The 22,358-nt window shown below is 38.0% G+C and overlaps 1 protein-coding gene across 15 annotated transcripts in view; it reads right to left on the reverse strand.

Annotated features, from left to right (window-relative positions):
* UBE3D (ubiquitin protein ligase E3D) overlaps positions 1–22,358 on the reverse strand; it is a 107,409-nt gene that overhangs the window by 65,911 nt on the left and 19,140 nt on the right. For 8 of the 15 annotated variants that reach the window (XR_012653037.1, XR_012653033.1, XR_012653032.1 and 5 more), the window contains exons 5-8: positions 22,042–22,111; positions 19,459–19,528; positions 18,485–18,593; positions 13,173–13,342 (exon numbers count right to left, since the gene is read on the reverse strand). Coding sequence is in view for 8 of the 15 variants with exons in the window: in XM_075046518.1 (XP_074902619.1) it covers positions 13,173–13,342; positions 18,485–18,593; positions 19,459–19,528; positions 22,042–22,111 (419 nt within the window). In the remaining 7 variants the exon portion in view is untranslated. Of the gene's footprint in view, positions 1–4,211; positions 4,279–6,777; positions 9,024–9,045; positions 12,049–13,172; positions 13,343–18,484; positions 18,594–19,458; positions 19,529–22,041; positions 22,112–22,358 lie in introns of those variants that run through there. The other 7 variants (XM_075046511.1, XM_075046510.1, XM_075046516.1 and 4 more) reach the window with 5 other exon arrangements.

Below are 22,358 nucleotides of genomic sequence, written 5' to 3' on the forward strand. Positions count from 1 at the left end.
ATATATTCCATTTAATTCTCCTTCTAGAGCTTCCTAGGAGAAGGCAGTAAGGGGATGCTAAACTGAGGTCTCAACAGAGGTATACATGAGTAAAAATTACCTCACAGAGAAAGAATAGAGATTTGGGTGCTGAAGAATGAGGTTGAGAAATCAGATTAATTGTACAGGAGAATTAAACCTGCTAGGGAATGAGACAGATCTTTTTCATCTTCTGTTTTTTTTTCTGCAGTGTCGCAAGTAGTTTCCTTCTAACAATGACAAAAGTTTTCCACTGTTGGTTCCTAATATAGTGAAATGGCCTTAAAATTCAAGAGGTGCTGTTACTCCATTTTTCTTTTTATATTAGTGGTTAATAGTAACTTTGGCTTTGCGGTAAAGGGATACAGAGGAAAGATCCTTCATACTTCTCTCCATGATTTCAGTGCTATGTTTATCAAATTCTCTTCATTTTTAAAGTGCACTGGACTGTCTGAAGAGCAGCTCTGCTCTGCAGGCTAAACATAGAAAAGTTTTTGTCTTTAATAAGGGCTTAGATAAATAATCTCAAATCCCAGTGGGCCTTGTTAAAGCAACATCATAAATTTTTTACACTTCCTTATGAGTCTGGAAAAAAAAGTTGTCTACATATCAGTCTGAGCTCATGCTGACTAATATGGCCTTAGGGAAGGGATTGCTGAAATTCATGCGTCTAGCCATTAGAAATGGATTTATAGATGCAATTATGATAAATCAGCATAGGTTTATTAAGTAATGATTAATTTTTTAAAAAAATTAGTATCTACAGCTCAAAATAGAAGACATGCAGAACCAGTGCTTAAACACTGTAAAGCTGGTGTGACCTGTTGGTTCTGTGCACTGTGAGCACACCGGGAGGTATTCGCATCACTCAGTTTTAGGTACTCGGTGACCTGATTGATGAGCAGGGATGAGTTAGCTGATGAAGACACTAGTCCCAGCTGTTGACCCTGCCTGGACATCCAAACTGCTCATCACTCATTTCCTAAACTGCCACAGTTCACAGTGCAGTGTCTTTAAGCAATCCAAAATTGGCAACAATTTACCTTCAACCATATGCTCTAAACGCCAGCAGTTAAGGACTTGACTGTCAAGTGGCTCAGACGTCTGTGCTGCCAAAGCAGGGTGAACAGTTGGTACAGTCACCTCAGCTAAGACGGTAACTGAAAAGCAGGGTTGGCTTAAGTGAGACAATCTAAGTTCCTCGGTTAGGCAGTGCAGGGAGAGCAGCAGAGAGGTGGTGTGCCCCATCGGCAGGCAAACCCAGTAACCAGTGTGGTATCCCCTGGCCTTGTTACTAGTGGTCACACCACAGTCCCCAGTAAAGGCTCTAACCACAAACCATGGCATCAGGCACTACGTAGAAAATATGGCCCATAACCACAGAGCTCATGGCTGATCTATCGCTTATTAAGGCAGAGCTGCCTGTTTAAACTTCTAGACAAATGATGTGAACTGTACTCATGTTAGATGCCAGCAGGTCTCTCCAACTGCCTACGTCCCACCGCTGTCAGATCAACCAGCAGCCTCAACACCAGCTTCTAGTACCAGAGGGATGGTGCCTTTCACACCCTGTCCTAACAGTACTGAAATAGGTGTGCATTCGGGGACCTAGACTAGCAACAAATAGCAACATTTATTTCCTCAGCGTAATCAACCAGGCAAGCGGCAAAGAAAAATTAAAAAAAAAAAAAGATAAAATTAAATCGAAGTTGAATGAACCGATGGTCTGTATGATCAGTGATGGCACAGAGCTGCTCTTGCCCTGTACCTAAAGCCGTGGGTTCCCTGGCCACAGCATAAAGCACTTCCCTGGATGTTCCCATGCAGGTTATTCCTACCAGCTGTGCCACATGAAGATTTGCATATGCTCCATAAACCTTAATTCCCTTTTAAAGACCTATTATACCAAGCAGGAGGCCATTTCAGAAGTTGAAATGGATTTTCAGAACAATATAAAGATGAAAATGCTTTCTGGCCTCTAATTTTTAAACCTTTGGGTAAAACTAAATCACTTCCACAGTGCTGTTCATATTCCATATAGAAGTATTCACAAATACCAGGCACTCCAGAACATTATGCCTGAATCCGAAGGGAGAAGTTATCCTGCTGTACAAATAAAAGCTGTAATCACTGTTCACAAAAAGCTCTCAGCTTGCTGCTTTAAAGTTTTGAGGTTTTTTTCTGATGTACTGACTTCAGAAGAGAAGGAAATTCAGTATTTCATGATGTAATTACATGAACCTGCAGCAAAGTAAGGAACACCACAAATCACAGAATTGGTTGATCCTGTGAATTCACTGACAGCAAAATCTATTATTTCCACTCATTCACTCCAAACCATTGCCAAACAAAAGCCTAATTACTAAAGTTAGAACTTCACATATGCCGTATTTTCCCTTTCCCACTGAAACCGTAATTTTCCTGGAACAGTTTATTTTTATCATCATTTTCCTTCTTCACCGATATGATTGTGGCAAAATTTGTACAGATGCTTACTCTATGCAGGTATGACACAATACTGACATTAAAATATCAGGTGTGGCTATGAGTCAAATTTAACAAGTCATTGAACCCTAAATAAATAAAACCAGCAGTCAAGAACACAGCTTCCATTCCTAAAAATAACCTTAAGGTTAATTCAGAAACATAAACTGGCATAACAACATTTTTTACATAGGTCACAGACGCCCAAACTACCTATTTTACTACATCCCAGAGTCCCCTTCGAAAGCTCACAGCAGACTAATTGCCAATCTGGAAAGATCAACTTTCCACTAGCCCCTTTTCTCTGTCCTCAGCCAGTATGTGTCCTCACATGTCTGGCAGGTTTCCTCTGTGCTTGGAAATAGTCTTCCATAAATAACTCCTCCATCCTTCAGAAAACTGTCCTTAGTTTTAACACCTCCTCTCCTCAGAGCTAATTCCCACGTTTTCCCTTTCAACTATTCTGAAGCTTTTCCCTTCTGTTAGGGCAGAGATTTAACAGTGTCTGTATAATCCATGCTTATATTGACGGAGCCCTCCGCAGCACTTACGCAGCTGTCCAGAGTCCTGCTGTCCTGCTGCAGACACGAAGCAGAGCTGGAGGAATCACACTGGCCATCAGCTACCCTTCTGAGATAGTACTGGGGGGCTGCATTGCACACACACACACCTTGACACAGTCAGATCAGTGAATGCAGATTATTTTGGCTCTTTAATGTAGTTTTATGAGCTTTCTTAAAATTTTATGGATCAAGAAACAGGGAAACCTAGCCTCAGCTTAGAAGCAGGAAGAACAGGATGGGGAGGTATACAGCCTGGCAGCTGAGTTTGGACATGAGCAAGAGCAGAAGAAGAAAAAAGGGAGGGAGAGGGGATTTAGAGGGAAGATTAAACCTAGGTTTAGCCAAGTTAAGTCAATGCTGATGCAGGAGTTGATGTTACAGACAGACTAAAACGCAGCTTTGATGAAAGGAATTAAAGTAGGCATGGAAAGAGTCACAGACACCAGCTCAGTGAGAAGAGAAGCCTGTGAGTAATGACCTCATTCAAAGAGGAGATGCAATAGCTGAAAGTAAGACAGCTGCAGATAAAGTACTATAAATCCTTTGCAAATAAAGTTAATTAGAATGGACTTCAGATGTAGGAGAACAAACCATAGGTAAAGAAATAATGCCACACTTAGTAATTACTAAATTGTTGCATAGCAGCCAAATCAAGACCATGCTACCAGTGTGGCTCTCCACGGACATGCAAACTTGTCACTCTGAAGAGCTTCCAGAGAGCAAAAGAGATGGTGAAGGTGAACTTGAAAGTCTTTTGGCAGGTCATTGACAGAGTTGGAAACTGAACTAGAAGGCATCTCCCAGCCAAAAAGCTCATCTCCCTGCAGGAAAAGGCAGTGTGTCAAAGCATTTCTTTTTGCAATTTCAACATGCTTCATCTCAAAAGCAACTGTTTCTTGACAATAATATTCCTACTAGAAGGCTCTGCAGGAACCTCATTGCTCTGATACTAGAAAGCTTCCAACCTCCAGTCTAAACTTTTTCATAATCAACTACATCTGTATGTTCTCTCCAATTTCTGCTGAAGGCAATCAATGAACATTACAGTTATCTGGTACAGCATCTACACTATGTTCTTGAAGCAATTTGCTGAGTTAGACTTGCATCAGACATAGCTGGCAATACAAGAAACTCACCTGGACTATTGTGTTAAATTCAGTGGTCCTACATGTAAAGGAGAGCTGCAGAGGTGCTGAAAGTGTCTGCAGAATTGCTATGTTGGGGGGGAAAAACCAGCTTCTCAGTAACTGATTTCTTCTTGTGGTAGCCAGTGAGAGTTTCATCAGTTTCAGGAAAAAAAAATACAGTTTTCAATAAAATCTCTCAACTCAGACAAGAGTTTGTATTTCTTAATTATCATGACATGCTTGAAAAATTAGAGGCCTTAATATTATTAATGACTTGCAGCCATTTCTGTTTGAAACACAACAGCTGAACAGCAGTTTGCAGCAATAATATGCAAACAGTTGAAAACAGGAAGTAAAGAATATTGACAGGCAAATTTTTAAGGTATGACTACAACCAGTAAAGCTCACATTTGGTAGCGGTATTAGATTCAAAATGCACTATATCATTAAATATCTGATGGCTCTTCTTAGAGCCCCTTTAAGTCCCTTTTTCAGATGATGATTCTTCGCATTACCAGCATTAATTCCAGCTGGTCAAAACTATGCTGGATTTCCGTGTCCCCCAGCACCAAAAAATACACCCCAACTTCTGGAGGAAGTTTAAAATCTGGAAAAAAATTTAGTGTAAAAAATACTTAGAAACGCTTTCGCAGTGTTCTCTGTAGGCCATACAATTGTTTCCATCACAAAATATCAACTTTGGACAAAAATGAGGAAACACGTTATATTGCTCAACCATATTGCTCCATAAGAGGCACAGGACAGTTGGGAAGCCAGTCAATAAGGAAAAATAAGTACATATGAAAGTGCAACTACCTCAACAACATTTCCATACTAAAATAAACCAGTTTTAGACGATTCAGAAAAATCAATGTCTACAGGGGAAAGAAAAATTGTGCTTAGTTTAAAACGCAACTTCTAACCAGTTCTGCTACTAATATTATGCAGCTGCCCATTAGTACCAGCTGAAAAGCCCCAGCTGCAGCATTGGAAACTTGGCCATCCAGTTGACACACATGCCTGCAGTCATTTCACTGAAGAACCATCTTCAACAAGACACTGTACAATTTTGCTTTCTCCAGGAAAGACAGCAAAATCACGGCCCACAGGAACACTCCAGTGATTTTTGTATTCCTGCCTCCGTAACATCAGAATCCAGTCATTGTCACTGAGAAGTCAGGAAAAATGTGAAGGCTTAACAGTTATTATGGTAATGTGTACACTCTGGGAAGAACATGAACAAAATTTAATACTTTTTAAAACATACACAGAAGGAAAATGGGCATGGTCAATCCAACAGCTCACTTCTGAGTAGATCTAATAGTCCTGCCTTTGGCAATGATTTGACTGAAATTCTAAAACTCTGTAGCAATTTTATTCCCTGGAACAACACCTTCCACCTTTCCAGTCAGATCTTCTCCTCTTCTTCCTCAAACATGCATATCCACATAGGTAGCACTTATTATGCCTATTAGTTATACAAATTATTTCATTTATAGTTTAAGGCCAGTATTCAGAGGAGCCAGCATAAGAATTTCTTGTTCTGTTTTGATGCTACAGCATTCAAAATAAGCAACCAACAGCGATATCCTATTGTTGCCACACACAAATGGAAATATCCTGCACAACTTCACAAATTAGCCTTCCTTGGTCTCAAGTTATACACTCCCAATTTGCTTTAGCCTTACTAATTTAAAAAGTATTGCAAGTAAAATTAGCAGCCCAAATAATTTTGTTAATCTAAGTACTGTTTACACAGCCTGTCATAGAGAAATACAATAGAAACAACAAATGCTAATTAATTTAAAACAGCCCAAGATCCCAGAATTCAGTAAATCAAGTGTTGCGGTTTAAGCAGTTCTTGTCAGCAATCTGTCCAACAGGCTTTTATAAGTTTTATTTTTTCACTCTTGGCTCATTATAGGATTCCTGCCTGCTCAAATGGATCCTGTCATTTAAAGGCATTGTAGGAGTTCAGTACTTACAGTTCCCAAGTGAACCCAACAGTCTTCCTATGTCTATGGGAAACAGACTGTAAGACTCTAAGTGGAAAGCTGCTATAGTTTGACATATGATTACAAAATTACCCTCAACGGGTCATCACTATTGCATTTAGGCTATCTGGCTTTTAAAAAAGCAGTGTTACAAGGAAAGCAAAATGAATATAATAGAGATGTCTTATAGTCTTAGAGTAAGACTTGAATACATGTGACATTGCTCTCCCTCCAGCAAACTGGCCAGTAATCTAACTCCTAAATGTAATCAGCAAGAACACCGCATGCTGTAAGCTCAGTGTAAAGTTTAGGATCCCCATGTCCATTTGGCCAGTATGGATGCAGAACTGTTGCTCGCTAAACTCCCAATCCTAGATCTAGAGGCAACTCAGTGAAACTAGCAGATCAGTTTAGAAGAGGTTAAGAATACTACACAGCAGTAGTGAATTTCTGGAACAAGAGATTGTGGAGGCAGACAGCACCAGTAAGGTCAAAAAGTGTTTATTCAAATAGATGGTCAAAAGATGCATGAACAGTACAGGAAATAGGCAGAGCTGTACCCTCTAACATCCTTAATACAACTATGGAGCTGAGCAGTACAAGGAAGTGCTGAGGCCCACATGCTACTCTAAGGAACACCTCTGGATATTGGAGGGAGGGCTAGATGGTACACTGTTTTGGCCCAGCATGGCATTTCTTACATTCTTATCATCCTATAAAAGTGGAATTAATTACCTGGAAATGCAGTTGCTTCAGACTATACATTTTAAATTAGTTTCAGACAGTCTTGCTGCTTTTAATTCACATTTTTTTCCCATCCAACTTGACATTTTTCTCATTGCCAATCCTGAGATTCCCAAAAGAGCTGAGCTACAGCAATATGAACCAGAGAGACATGAGAACTACCAAAACTGTGCTTACCTGATTTACAGTGTTTCGCAAATAAATATGAAGAATAATATGGAAAAAATATACAAGCCTGAATTGTATTTTTTGTTCTACCATATTACAAAATCACAAATCCTGATTCAAAAGCATATTAAACGTGATAGGAAATCTTAATAGTATATTTATCCATTTTATCTGCTCAGTCAGCTCTTTTAAGGCAACTCACCCCACCTGTGGCATCAGTTCTCTTAACCTGATACTATGAAAGAATTCAAGAACGGAACAATAAAAAACCACAAAAAAAACCCTATCTGAAACAAAACAGATCCTTCATGCTATTTACAATCACACCCACTGATTTAATCATTCCAGATATAGCACAAGAAGTTTATTATACTACAGAAACCACCTTGAAGAACACAGAACAATGAAACATTGGTCAGTCCTTGGTCAGCCAACTCTTGGCCTGTGTGCTCCCATGTGTTTTCTACAGGCAAGAGTTACTGAAACACTAGGAAAAGGCATTCTATTTCAGATATACAAAAATCAGTGAAATAGGACACAGTTTGGTGCTTTTATGAGAGGTGAATTACTCAAGTCATATACAGAATGAAAGTCATTCTTGGGACAAATAAACAACATTCTGGAATACATCTGTAACAGCTTCATAAACAGCTCACTATACATGGACTGTAATAAAAGCATTGGGACTCAAAAATGCCAGGTTTTCAGCCACAAACTCAATTTTCTAGCTTATTCTGTCCCTCTAAAGCTAATAAAATGAACAATTTCTGGAAGTCATTTTTCAACTCTCAAATGATAAGCAGCAAATTCTTACATAGGAGAAGGCTTCTGCAAAAGCTGTAAACCATTCAGAGAGACTAGCTGCATATGAGAAATAAAAAGCTATCAATGACTTTTTGACAAAGCTTTGCCTAGCACACTACTATAAAGGGAAAAGTGTAATTTTCCTCTAACTCTACCTTCACATACATTTTCTGAGATCAAGTTATGGTCGAACTGCCATGTAACCGTATTTTCAATTTTCTTCACACATTTTTACAACTCTCACTTCAGCAATATTTACCATTATCACTCCCCGCAGTCAAGGTTGTTTGCATAAGGTGTTGTTTGCCAAGAACCTGTTACTTGCAAGGAAGACCTCTCCTATCTGTGCAGCAGATTTGTAGGTGGAGGAAAGAAGTCTTGCTGAGAGAAAAGTGGAGGGAACTGTCATAATCACATATACATCATCCGTAAATATCTAAGTAAGAATGGAGCAAAAAATGCATGAGGCATCCTTCTCTAATGGGAGTCAACTACACTCATAACGTACTTTTTTCATAGGTCACAAGAAATGACAGCACATAATTTCAACTAATTTGTTGTAGAAGGATTGCTCCACAGGGTTCCACAAGGGCTGGAAGCCTAACTATAGACAGACCTACCCAGAACTCATGCTATCACATGTAAGACACACCTAAGTGTTTCTAGAGCTGTTTAACAGCCAAAGGAGTAAGATACATATCAATACAACACTTAAAGGCTACCCTCAGGAAGATCAGAGGAACAGGGCTCTGCAAGGAGGAATGCCAACAGCTACACTATAAATAGCATGTCCGGATATACCTAACCATGTTTTAACTTCATGATGCCTTAAAAGCTACAGAACGTTCTTAAGCAACGCAGTCTAACATACAGAGAATACCCAGAGCACAACTATTAATAATTCATTGCCAAAACAAAGGTATATATAGAGAGGCTCCATATGATGTGTTCCTAGTTTGGTCCTATTCCATATCTCAGTCGCTGTCCTGGAGACTGGAACAAGAGAGATGCTTCTTTCATTCACGGATGACATAAAGCTGGGAAGGGCCATCAGTACGCCACGTTGGAAATCAAAATGGCCACAGCCAACAGGGAAAAGGATGATATTTGGCAAAGGACAACTACACAAAAACAGAGAGGAAGGCTGCTTAATAGACTGCAATCTACTGGAAAGGATCTGATGCTCAGCACAGATCAACAAATTGAATATGAATCAGCATGTTGTTGATAAAAAGGCAGATGCCACACAAGGGGTAATCGCCTTCTCGGCAACGTTCAGCCTAACTCAGAACACAGTTTTGTTACAGCAGGCTTTGGGATCAGCCACCCCCAAACAGCTATCACTCCAAATGGGTTAATTATCATTGCAGCTGGTTTCACTCAGCAGCCAGTAATGAACCATGAACATTTATCCTACTCCAATGTTTGTTTCCTTTGCATTGTTAACACTTAGAGTAATACTGAATGTAAGGTACAGTGACAGATATGCCAGTGATTTACCGGAGGAAAGAGAGTTCTGTTGCTCACTGAAGCACGGTGTTGTTCACAGGACATAATTCCTAGTTTAAGGGGAAAAAAACCACTTCCATATCTTAGGAAGAGAAATAAGCATTATGTTAATTATGAAGAATTGCAAAACTGCGCTCTGAATAAAGAAGGAATAAAATGAGTTTTGGAGTGAGACCGTAAATTCCTCCTGATGTCCTAGAAGTCTTGAAAAGAAAGATCACATATAAAAGCTACTACGCTCCCCCCAAGAGACATATTCAAGTGCATCCCAAGGAATCTGGACCTAAGTGTTACTTCAAAAAGGGGGTGCCTGAATGTGAATTATTAGGCAATCCCAGTTAGGCTCTCTCTAGCAGAGGCAGCTTGCCAGAGGAGAATTTCATAAAGCCCGAGACCTCAACTGCTACCATGGAACCATGTATTTATCTCCGAGGAAGTAGATTTATGCTTGTGTAAGTAGACTAAGTACAGATTTTCTTTCATTTTTCACCCAGGTTTAACAAAGTGTGTTTATGTTATTATATTTAGAAAATACAAATAAATGCTTTTATTTCTAGCTTATGTTAATCTATCTTAACCTACGGCCCAGCTACCCAGCACAGACTCTGCGGTGTCCACAGGTAAGAAAGGTGCTTCCCCTCCCATTGCACGGGTCAGATTCTGGCACTGCAGGAATTGGGCAGGACCCAAGAGTACCCAGTGACTTGCAACAACTGAAGACGCTCTTTGATGTGCAACAGGATATTAGAGTACACGCTTATCCCTTGCAACTGTTGGGGTCCAGGTCACAAACAGACCTCCTGCTGACTGCTTACTACACAGGAGTTATCCTTGCTTACTCCCCACTCACAGGGAGCAGACCATGGGCTCTAAAACCTCTGCATTATTTCAAAGGCAGGTGTGTGTGCAGAAACAAGCAAGGTAAGTATTATAATTATTATCAGAATGTGGGTATCTAAAACATTTGGAGCTTGCACTATTCAAGAAATCGGACACTGTTCAGAATTCTTGAAATAATATTTGAGATCTAAATGCAAACACATTGTATTAAATAAGTTGTACTTGCTTTGATATTTTTGCTTCTTCTGTGTTTACATTCCTGTTCAATACAAAAAACCTTCAGTCTTATTGCACAGATCCAGGCAGTACTTCAAGCCAGCTGATAAATGAGTTAGTGGAAACAGATTGAAGTGCTAACATCCTTTTTACTGTTCTTTACTAGAAATATAAAAATGGGAAAACAATACTAAACCAATAGTTGCTTTGGTTTCTGAACCTTAAAAAGAACCCTCTCTTCTTGCTCTTCTGTTGTTGCATTTGTCCAGGGACTGGACAGGGAAGATGTCAATTACTGTCAGAGGAGAATTAAAACCTCAGTTGCGCCTTCTGCACACTGCAAAATCCCAAAGATAAATAAAAAGTAATCTTCAGAAACAAGTGATTTGTAACAAGTCTATCTGGTGAAACTGAAAGAACTGAATATAATGTCACAGTAAAATTCTGCTGCTGAGAACTCCATTCAAGAAAAGCATTTGTGAATACCAGGTAAGTGACTAAGTAGATATGACTTTTATCTCAATAACATGTCAAAGTAACTGAACATGTGTTAAGGTAATTAGATCTTCTCAGTGATACAGAACTGAAACTTGAAAAGCAAAACCAAGTTACACTTCTGTAAGACTTAAGAGTGGTAAATGAAGTATCTTTAATTTTAGAGCAGGTAGTGATTCTTGCAATATTTCCCATTCTAAGAATAAACAGTTTAAATGACAATACTTTAAGATGTATTCTGGATCACTAAACTTCTAGATCAGAGAGGCTCTCCAATGCCAACTTCTGAAGGTACTAAATAATAAAGGTAATTTTTTCTCTTACATGAATAACATTAATAATGTAGTATGACCTTTTCTCTAAATATTAGAATTTTGCATTCTTTCCCTATGTCAGAGTTTATTTCAGCTATTCAGTATTGGATCTGTTTGAAAAATAAAAAGGATACACTTTGCAACATTCAGGATAAACACTGTGATGAATCACACATTCTTGTAAGGTGTGTATTTCTGCTACAAAAATATTTAAATTCATATGCACATGTTTGCTTGTCTGTGTGAGACAACATTTTTGTTGTACTTTTATGAGGTCTTGGGCTATAAATTAGTTATGTACTGACTGAGTCTGGACGGAATGTCTTCTAAGTTTTAAATACATCCATACGTCTTTAATCTGTCATCTAGTTTCCAAAAGTTTAAAGGAAAAACAACAAAACCAAACCACTATTTAAGTGTGACCTATACAAAACCAATGTATTCTCTTCTATTACTGCAGAAATGAAGGGAGAAAATTGTGCTAAAATCATACTCCCTCACCTGCAAACATTGGAGCCGTTGCTTAATCAATATTCTCTTATTTTTGGTCTCCAACAGATAAAGGCTTTAATATGTTAGGCAGTGTATTTTTTTCATAATGTAGACTTCAAAGCTTGCCGAAATCAAATGTTTCCTTTATGAGGGCTCCAGCAGTCTTCAAAACATCCAAGAAACACATTTATATGGCATTGTACTCAATGACCTTCCTCGCCTCTTCTCTTTCCCCTTCTCTCAGGGCCCCGTTTCTTTTTGAAATAATGCCACTACCAGGCTGAAAGCAAGTTAAACATGGAGAGGCTAATTAGATAACTCAATGAACTTCTGAATCGTATCTAGAAAGGACTTTCCTTTTGAGGATATGCTATATGCTGAGAGTATGCTATATTGATACAGCATTATTCATATTATTCTGCTAGGCTACATGCACAAGTATCTTTTAACAGGGACACTGTTAGATGCATTGTCTGTCTATACAGAGATGATCATTACACTAATTTATTGTGACCCACCAGACAACACCTGTAGTACTGAAGATAACTTGGCTTAAACAGACAAATTCCAGTCCTGTCAACAGCTCTTGCTGTTGTCTTGCAAAACAAAGCATACTTTCAAGGCAAAAAAAGGTAAAGACTGAAGCTGTAACAGGCAGGTATCATTTGCTAAACCAGTAACTACCCACCTCTACCCTCTTGGTTTCAGCTGTACCAAAGAGGTCCAAATTCTTTACTGTGGGAGTGCAGAGAGGGTTACTCCCATAAATAACTTGACAGATGAGATCAGATTTTCACACAAAACACAGAAATTGAAGGCAAAGAGGGAGATCTGGCTAAACTTATGCATCATTCAGGAATCAGCCCGTGCTCCTTATCTCCCTCAATTTTTCCTCCTCCCTGAATTAGATCACTTGGAGTTATGGCTGCAGAGCAGCATGTTCTGAGACCGTATGGACAGAACTCACTGGCCCTCCATCAGATTCCTGGGACCACCATACTTCCAGCTTCTGCCAACAGAGCTGGAAAAATGACCAGGCTCTAAAAGTGCAGTGAGTTAACACAGGGAAAAAATGCATAAATGTAAAAATATGTTACTCTATTTGTATCATATACCTAAGTTATCTACACGTGACCCTAGAAACAACATAACTCTTCGGTCTACATTTTAATATTATGGTGCAAAAATTTAACAACCAGATTCTCTCCGGCTGTAACAGAAACCAAATACTATTCCTCTGGCATTTTCCTTAAAAAAAAAAAAAAATTTTAATTGTATGCAGTTTCAAAGAGATACATCTCAGAGATTAATGGACTGTCCAAAGAACCTCAAAGAAATATTGCTGCCCTGAAATGCAAAACATATCAAAGATCAGAACCTGAGATTAGAAAAGGCTATACTTACTCCTTATTCCTGCTTTTAATGCACGGCTGGTAAAGGACTTTGACAGCATTCCAGGTCCCCACTGGTCCAGAGCTAGGCATGAAAATATCTCCAAACAGTGTAAAAACACTGTGGGAGGAGGAACTTCCTAAAGACTCCACCAGCAATGTGTCAGAATTTAAAAGCCATATCTAAAAATGAAGAAATAATTTATTTTACTGTGGATTACATCAGTTTCAATTTGTTCCTTTACTCTGATCCTAAATCAGCTGATACTAAAAGCCACATTCTTACAAAGTTTCTAACAAAGTGTTAACAGACAGAAATTGACATTTTATTATTCAGCACAGTCTGCACAGCCTCTAGTGGAGAAAAACGGGTTAATGCAATAAACCGATGCCTGATTTATCACAGTCACTCTTAAGATCATTATTTCTGTGAAGCTGCCTCTTTTTGTGGCTGCAGCACATTCCCTTTGATAGTAACAAAAGAAACAGTCCCAAGTCATCTGTTTCAGTACCAAATGGATTATTTCTCTAATTTCATAGTTTTTTAGGAATTAGTTGAACATATGGTGTTGAACAACTGAGGGCTAAAGACAGGGAACTGAAAGACTGCCCATGGGAAGTGCCAAAAATTAAGGATTTTTAGAAACAGTGTGATAGTTATGACTGGATGGAGCTAAGACATGAAAGGAAAAAGACAATAGTTAATGTGGTCTAAAAGGAAGGCTGGGATTTACAAACAGCTGTAACAGAACCTTACTTGGAAAATAAATCTTTATTGAATTTGATAATGGGACTGGCGATCTTCAGAACTACTTGCTCACAGCAATTCATGGGATATTTACCAGGGATAGTTTTAAGAAATCTGAACTTTTTGAATTACATTATGGATCTTATTTAATCTCCATGTGATCGTGCATCAGTGTTCCAACTCGGATTCAGGGCTTTCCAGCTAAGCACTGTACAAAAAAGCCAGGCTTTGCCTTTATTCAGAGCCTGCAATAGTGAAGTGATCCGAGTTACCAATGGAAATCAATTTTTACAAGACCTGAGCCTGTATGAAATGTTGATATATGAAATATTTATCATAGAAAAACAGGATTTATGTAGTGCTGCTCACTAGAGAGTAATCTTCTGCTTCTCATGACCTAATCAGCTTCAAGTAAAACAAGTTACATGATGTTAGGTAGCAGACATATGATATCCCCTGTGGAGAGAGAAAGCCACCGTTAACAGGACACATAGTATATGCCATAATTGAATATGACAGTCACAATTTATCAGAGCCCAAGGCTCAGAACATTACAACGGAAGCTTCATAAAGGAAGAATGAGATATATTGATAAAGATGTCTTGGGAGGGGATGGGAGGAGGAGAATCACTTTAGCATATGCACATAAATGATGACAAGCAACAGCACTTGGCTTAGCAAGTGGCTGTTCATCAGTTTTGCTCTGGTAACTCACGGTACACATTCATAGCCTAAACTGCAAAATATACTTCATTAGCTAGGACCATTACACACAGAGCTTTAAGCCAAGTGTTGAAGAGGTGTTGGAGAAAATGGGGGAAAAAGAAAAGTGTCCTATACACACAGGCCACTGCCAACACACCTAGCCTTAACTAAACAGAGCTCGTTCCTTTTGAAATTATTAACACTTCACTGTGAAGGAGCCTCCTGTGATGCTTTTCAGAAGGGGAATATCCTTCAAACTAGTCTAGGGAATGGCACAGCAATAGCTGTCTGCTCCTTTCAGAATCCTTCTGCAAGTTGCTTTAGAGAAAGCAACCAAACCATTTCATTTGCAACATGGTCCATCTGAAAAGTACTTCCTTCTACCACCATTGTTGATATGTGGCATCTGACAATAAAGTTCTACCACTTGTTCAGAGTATGTCTTTGTCTCAACAGCAGTGCAACAGATCTGTATTAATAATTTAGCACACTATACAGAAAAAGCAAATGAATCTTTGTGGGTGGAAGGACATTTGCCCATGAGAAAATCAACTTCTGAACTACATTTGCTTCTTTAGGCAGTAAGTTCCTTCTTTTCCTCATGCATGAATTATTTTTTGATCTTGCTTTTGGTCTTAATGAATACTCACTCACCAAGACTTGGTGTATTGACTCAAAGCAGTTTATACATGCTATTTCCAGCTAACATAGCTTCAAATTTTGATCTGTGCTTTCAACTATGTTACTCACAACGTACAATCTTTCCTTCCTCTCTACCACTTTGTACTGCAAAGCCTGCACAACCGAATCCCTTTCATATTAACTCCAGTAAGAAAAGAAGCTTTACAGCAAAATAAATATATAAAATTTAGAATCCATTCATAGTGCAGATTGATGACCTTTTCTGAAATGACAGCATCAGGAGAAAGTGCTTTTTGTTGGGTTTTTTTGTTTGTTTTGTTTCATTTTGTTTTTTAAATCACCTTGTCAATAGGCTTCAAAGGTTTTCTTAGGAGAAAAGCTGCAACAAATCTCAGTTATACTTCATGGGACTTGATCCAAACAGGTGAAATACTACGATTTACATTCGGTGATCAGTTTCCTAAAATCTCAACCTGTGTCTTCAGCATCAATTTGTGGACAATTAGGCATCAATTCAAATTGAACATGGCTAAAAAAAGCTGTTGTTCTTCCTTGCCAGTTCATTCTTAGTTACTGCAGACATTACCATTACTTTTGTCATCACATAGGTCAGTAATGCAAACATCTTTCATTACAGCTTCTTTGTCCTCACATTCAGACTGTTCAGATAAAGATGTGGTTTCCTCACACTTCACAAAGAATAAAGCTCTCTAAGAGAGCTGGGTAGTTAAGTCTCAACAAGGTACTCGTTATCTCACACCTTGATCACTGCAACGTTCCCCTCTCCAACCTTGACAAATGCAAACTTGTTCTGCTCATGGCCTCCAAGACATGGTCCAAGAATCAGTATCTGATTGACAGGTCTCTCCCATTTTGTTACATATTATTTTCTTGGGATATCTTCCCACTCCCTCTCCACTCACTCCTGAAACACAAGCTGCCTTACTTTCAAAGCACTTTACAGCCAATCCCACTCATTCAGTACTGAAAGACTGGAGTTAGTATTCAAACACTCCAAACTCTACCACACACCCTTTGATTATCACAGTTGTATCTTTTGGGGTTATATCAGGTTGATTCCATCCATGGGATGAATTCCCTCTATCTATCCACAAAACTACTTATTCACCTCTTTCAAACCTATCCTTTTTTATAGTACACAAAAAATGACATCTATTAAGATGCTGCTATGCTGACCAATGATGTACCATTTTGCTTGTGTTCTCCTGTCTCACTATCCATTTGCTGTCCTCATCTTATTCTTAGCTTGTAAATCATGCAACTTCAAGGTAGGGAACCCTTCAACAGTGGAGCAAAAAGCAGAGGCAAGTGATTCATCTTTTAGAGAATGTGAAGAGGGCAGAGATACAGCTAGGACAAATAAGGAAATCTGTATATGTCACTTTTTTTTTTCCTGAGACAAAGAGACTTTTATTTATTGTTATCCTTTAAAAAACCCAAACATAAGTAGTATATAGCTTTCAGGAACTTGGTATCACCAACTTAAACAAGAGAAACTCATATTATGATATCCACAAATAACATAACTGGTAATGTTAAGTGATACATGCAGAGAAGATAAGGAAAATGAGTATACGTGGTATTTGTGGTTTAAAAAAAAATTAAAAAGACTTGTGTGAGACCTTAATTATCACATACATAGCCTAAGCTGTGTGCATGCACGTACGTAAGCACAAATACTGTGAATGAGAATCTTTGGCTCATTGTCAAAACAAACAAGTGGGACAGCTGGTCCATGATGCATCAGTTATGAGACCACTTGTCTAACTTGGCTGTGTACTCACAGCCTCAAGCACCTACATTTTTTACCGTTTAGCTGTTTGCAATCATTAATATAAATAGTGCTTACATTACACTTGTGTCCACAATGCCTCTGAGTCCTAAGACTTAACCCATGACTCCAGAACACCTGCTGGTGTCTACACAGTGCCTAGAACCACACCCTGGACATGAGCAAGGGCTTTCTGATGTTAAACACACAGACAAAAAAATACTAATAACTCACTAATAAAAAGGGATGCCAGCACCTATGCTAATTCAGCCTGCTCCTCTAATTGATACATTGGCAAAAATGCAACTCAGAGCTAAGAGTAATGGCAATCTGCTAAATGAGGTGATCCTTCTGTTAGAAAATAACCAGTTCGTTCTATATAAGCTACTAGACTTAAGCTTCAGAATATTAGGTAACTTGGAAACACATAAGCTACAAGGAAAAAAATCACAACCATTTTTAATGACTCAATTAGATTATACATAGTGACAATTATGGGTCTGCTCATGAGACCTTATTTTATGATCACAAAAATATTTCTCAGTGGTTGCATAAATGTTACCTTGGCACTAAAATTTATTTAAAAGCAACAGATATACACTTACCTTAGAATCTGGATGTTCAGAAATTACAGAACTTGGACAATGTATATATAAAACATTTAACTAGATTGCCTACATCAACAAAGTGCATCTATAAGTTTATCCAGGGCAGGAATCTACAATCATGTATTTCTTTATCTTTGTGTCTATGAATTACTCATACAAAACTGCAAAATTACAAATTCTGTGCCTATATTTAGTTCATGAATAAAAGAAAACATCCCTGGTTATACCAAGTGTCTAGTATTAAGATAATTCCAGACCCAAACTCCTATCCATCTTAAAAGTTTGAGGAATTTAGCTGTCACTACTTAAAAATCAAGCTTAACCAAGTTTAACAGCATTAGAACATTAAGTATAATAGGCAATTTTATTTTTGTTTGCACTTCACTTTGCAATGCAATGTACTGACTACATTAGTAGTCTCTGCTGACTTAAGACAGTATTTGTGAAAGATGCTATACAATTTTATGAACTTCTGGTGATTAAAGATAAGAAGCATTGGAGCAAGATGAGATATATTACAAAGTCAAAACTTAAGCTTTCCATATTTTCTGAATACAAAACAGTGTTATTTCTGTGCTACTTGTGGTGCATATGTAGTACTTACATTACTATATTAATAGAGAAAATTTCTATATGTATACCTACTTAGATTAAAAAAACTGGGAAATTTCTTACTTGAACAGAACTCTTCAGAACTACTTCAAGAATTTGGACTTGTTCATTTTCTTTAAACATATAATCATGAACAGCATAAATAATACATTTTAGGAGCTGGAATTCATAGGTTAAACTTTTTCAGCAAGATAAAGATTAAAAAAAAAAAACCTTACCAGAATATAGATTTTTCCATTATCCCCTTTTACGGTGAATCTAAACATGGTTTTAGCAGAGGATAATTCCACAAGACACTGAGCAACCATGCTCTGTAGAAATTGAGACCTGTTGAAGAATTAACCATGTTATGTTTTTGTAACAACTACATGGGCTAAGTTATTCATATTGATGCAGTATAAGTATATGAGTATCTCCATACTGTCAATTCCACTACACCTTACAATCACTTTTCATTGAGAGATGGGGCTTCTTTATCTTTCTCTCCCTCTCAGAGGACTTTCTATTTCCTGCAACAGGAATTTTTTAATAGATCAGCAGTCTAAATTGCTTCACATCCTTTATTTTGACCAACACCAAATGTCAAATGTTGAATAAAAGCTTTTCCCTATTATATTTTACAAATATGAACACAAAGTTCAGAAAGATGCACATATTTCAAATACAATTCACAAAAAGAAAGAACTGTGACTAATGCATAGTACATGATACAATATAGGTAGATCAAGTTCTGTTTCATCTTAGTCTTAACTTCGAACTGAATTACTTGAAAATTCAAAAATCTCACTTCCAAATAAACATTTCAAGCGTTACTTAATTTAACTTTACATAATGTAACCTTCCATTTCCATAATTAGTCACCAGACATCATGCAAACATAGTTCAAAACAACTAACTATTGTATTTTGGCTTATCACCTGAATAGTGAGACACTGCAACAAATTATACACAATCTCTCTCCTGCGTCACACACAAACACACACAAAGACAAGCAAACAAAACTGTACGAGTGAATTCAGATTACATTAACTTTACAATGCTTAATTCTGTGATGATTACATAAAATTTGATAATGCTTTGTTATTATATGTAATTATTCAAGAAACTAAAATATTAGTGGATTTCTAGCATCCTTTCTAAAACATAAACCTGAGCAAATTATCTGATTTTTTTAAAAATTTTTATTTGTTACCTTGGTGTTGGGCTGAAACTTCCCTCAGATGGTCGAATAATCACTTCGGTGACATAATATTTAATGGTATCTAAAATGGACAAAAACATTTTTCAAGTACAACAGAACAACCAACTTGTTAAGAGTAGACTGTGAGTCACCATATCACTATACTCATTAAACTTTTGTTCAGCACTCAATTAAGAGGTGCAGCAGATGGTCAAATTCTGCTTTGGGTTGTGGGAGGAAAAGCAACCAATAACAGAAAACATACACTAGCGGAAGAAAACTGCTCTGAGCTAATTACATGATCAGCAATTTGTCATTCACATTGATCCTTGTTTAACGCTGGGAACAATCAACTTGAAACAAAGCAAGCAAGAGCTCAAGCCAAACCTGAAAGATGAATTGAAAGAACTTTCCTAAAGCACTGAGATCAGCATAGCTTACATAAGTATTTTAGTACCCTCTGCTGCTCAGTAATGCTGCAGTGAATCACAAGAGACAGTTTTAATAACAGCACACACAGGGGAATAATTTTCTTCTTTGCTCAAAGAGCAGAATAGAACTTCTTTCCAAAGATCGCACTAACTCAACACTAATACTGCATACATTCCGAGTTTCAATGTAACTGTTCCCCAAAACTATTCCACTAAGACAGCCTTTAACACTAAATGGAAGTGTTTGAGTATAGAATTTAATCCCCATCAATAAAGTCAGGTCAAAGATGATCATATTGAAACTCTGGGTCTATGCTACAAACACAGCCTAACCAGAGGGCCAGCAAAACAGGTTAAGTGTATAGAGTAATAAATTAATTGCACTAAGCCTTAGCATGTGAACAACAGTAAAGATTCATCAGTTCCATAAATTTTAAGGGTGGAAGGGATTGTCTCATCTGATCTCGGTCCACACACACCATTAAAACTGGATGAAAGCAAGCATTTCAGGAAGACAATCTGTTTTAAAGATTCCAAAGGCTTGGTAATCCCACCCCTTCTCCAGATAAGTACTACACTTTTTAAATTATCCTCACTGTTAGGAAATTATATTTTACCTCTAAGTTTAAATTTAGTCTGCTCCATGCTGTGCCTAGTCCTCAGAAACAGGAGGAAAATAAGCCAGTTCAGTCATTCCAGCTCCCCAGCTGTTATTCTGAGTAAGGAATTGGTGCTACTGCTGCAAGGGCACTGGGAATCAAGATGTTTACTTGCACAAAGATAGAAGGTGGGATTTCCCAAGAAAAAATCATATGAGTATATGGGGATAGAGTTGGGGGAAGGAATAGCTGACAGGGGAATTTCAAAGCCAAATCTGGCCTCCACAGCTACACTACTCTAATCCAGCCTTATCTTCAAGGCACTGCTATCTGCTCATGAGGAAGCAGCAAAGCATGACAGTCAAGTCTGTCTGCTCTCTAGTCTCTTTCACAGAGATGGCTCTGTTGAGACTTATACCATACATCTCTGGTTAGTTTTTTTGACTGTTCTTTGAACTCTACATAAATTTCCTACAGTACTGAAGAAACATGGTCAAAACAATGGACATGCTATCTAACTTCAGCCACATACAGAGCCCAGACCAAATCCCTGCACATCTACACAGTATTTGCCTTTTCCCAAACCAAGTGATCACATCAATTACTGGTTGCTACAACCGTCTGAAGGCTTAGATTAAGGAATCCATTATTCATTATGATCTGTGAAGCTCTTTTCCAACCACTGCTTTCCTGAAGTCACAACCTGCTTTGTGGGCTTTCAAACACCTTACCTTAAATTTGATTTTATTAAAGCCTGTACTGTTCAGATCCCTGTACAGGACGATCAGAACCTTCTGAAACAGAAGACCTTCTGTCTTGTGTCTCCTCACGACTTATTTCTTACCTAGGCTTTGCATTTTCTGAGAAGTTTTTATATTCTCCAGATCTCTGAACTAAGCCAGGCTCACACTGACTGATGCAGTGGAGTAGAGGGAGAATGAAAGAATGAACCTTGCTAGTAACAGTCTTATTCCTTCTCTCCTGTTAATAACTGCATTTTAAAAACCACCAGAGACTCATCTTTACACCACTTCAGGTAAATCCTGCTGATTCAATATAATGACAGCTTTTAAACCAATAATCTCATCATCTCATCATTGGATGATGATGAGAGATAACCGGTTTCTTTGACAAGGCTTCCTTTCCATGAAACCAGGCTGGCTGTTAGCAATCATGTCTTTAGCTTCTAGCTCTGTGTTGATCAAGTTCCGAATTAACCTTACCGTTATTCTGCAGGACTACCAGCAAAATAAACAACCTGTAATTTCTCAGATCTCCTTTTTTACTGGGATTCCTAGTAAACTGGAATCATGCACTGAATCTTCCAAAGCTTTGGAATTAGCCAAATATGCCACAGAAACAAGGATGAAGAAAATCTTTGTCCTAAGTCACTTTCAAGGTCTAACAGTGGAAGCAACAACCTCATCTGTTCCAGAAGGGAATGAGACAAACACACAGGAATCAGCCCTGCACCTTACTGATAAAGTGCTTTCCTCCAGTATTTTTAACCTCCAGTGCTCAATGGCTGATGCAGTGAAGTCTAGTTTGGTTTGTACATCCCATACCTGATGATATTGTTTCTCCCAGCATTGTCTTGCAGCGCTTACAAATTACTCTGGTGTTTTCCTTTGATTTCTGTAGGACAAAGAAATGTCATTTAAATGTCACTCAGTTATTCTGAAAAAGGAATGTATAATTTTAACATACTCTCCAGAGTAGATAGTGAACTTTGTACTTGTTTCTGTTCTCTTTATATTTACATACACACAGATTCACATTCACTACTTCAGCTTTCTACACTTCCACTTGCTTGCAAATTTCATGCTAGTTTTAAAATCTGGCAACATATACTGACCTCACAGCACAACCTGTAATAGCTAAC

Source organism: Buteo buteo, chromosome 15 (assembly GCF_964188355.1).
Source record: "Buteo buteo chromosome 15, bButBut1.hap1.1, whole genome shotgun sequence".
Classification (NCBI taxonomy): Eukaryota; Metazoa; Chordata; class Aves; order Accipitriformes; family Accipitridae; genus Buteo; species Buteo buteo.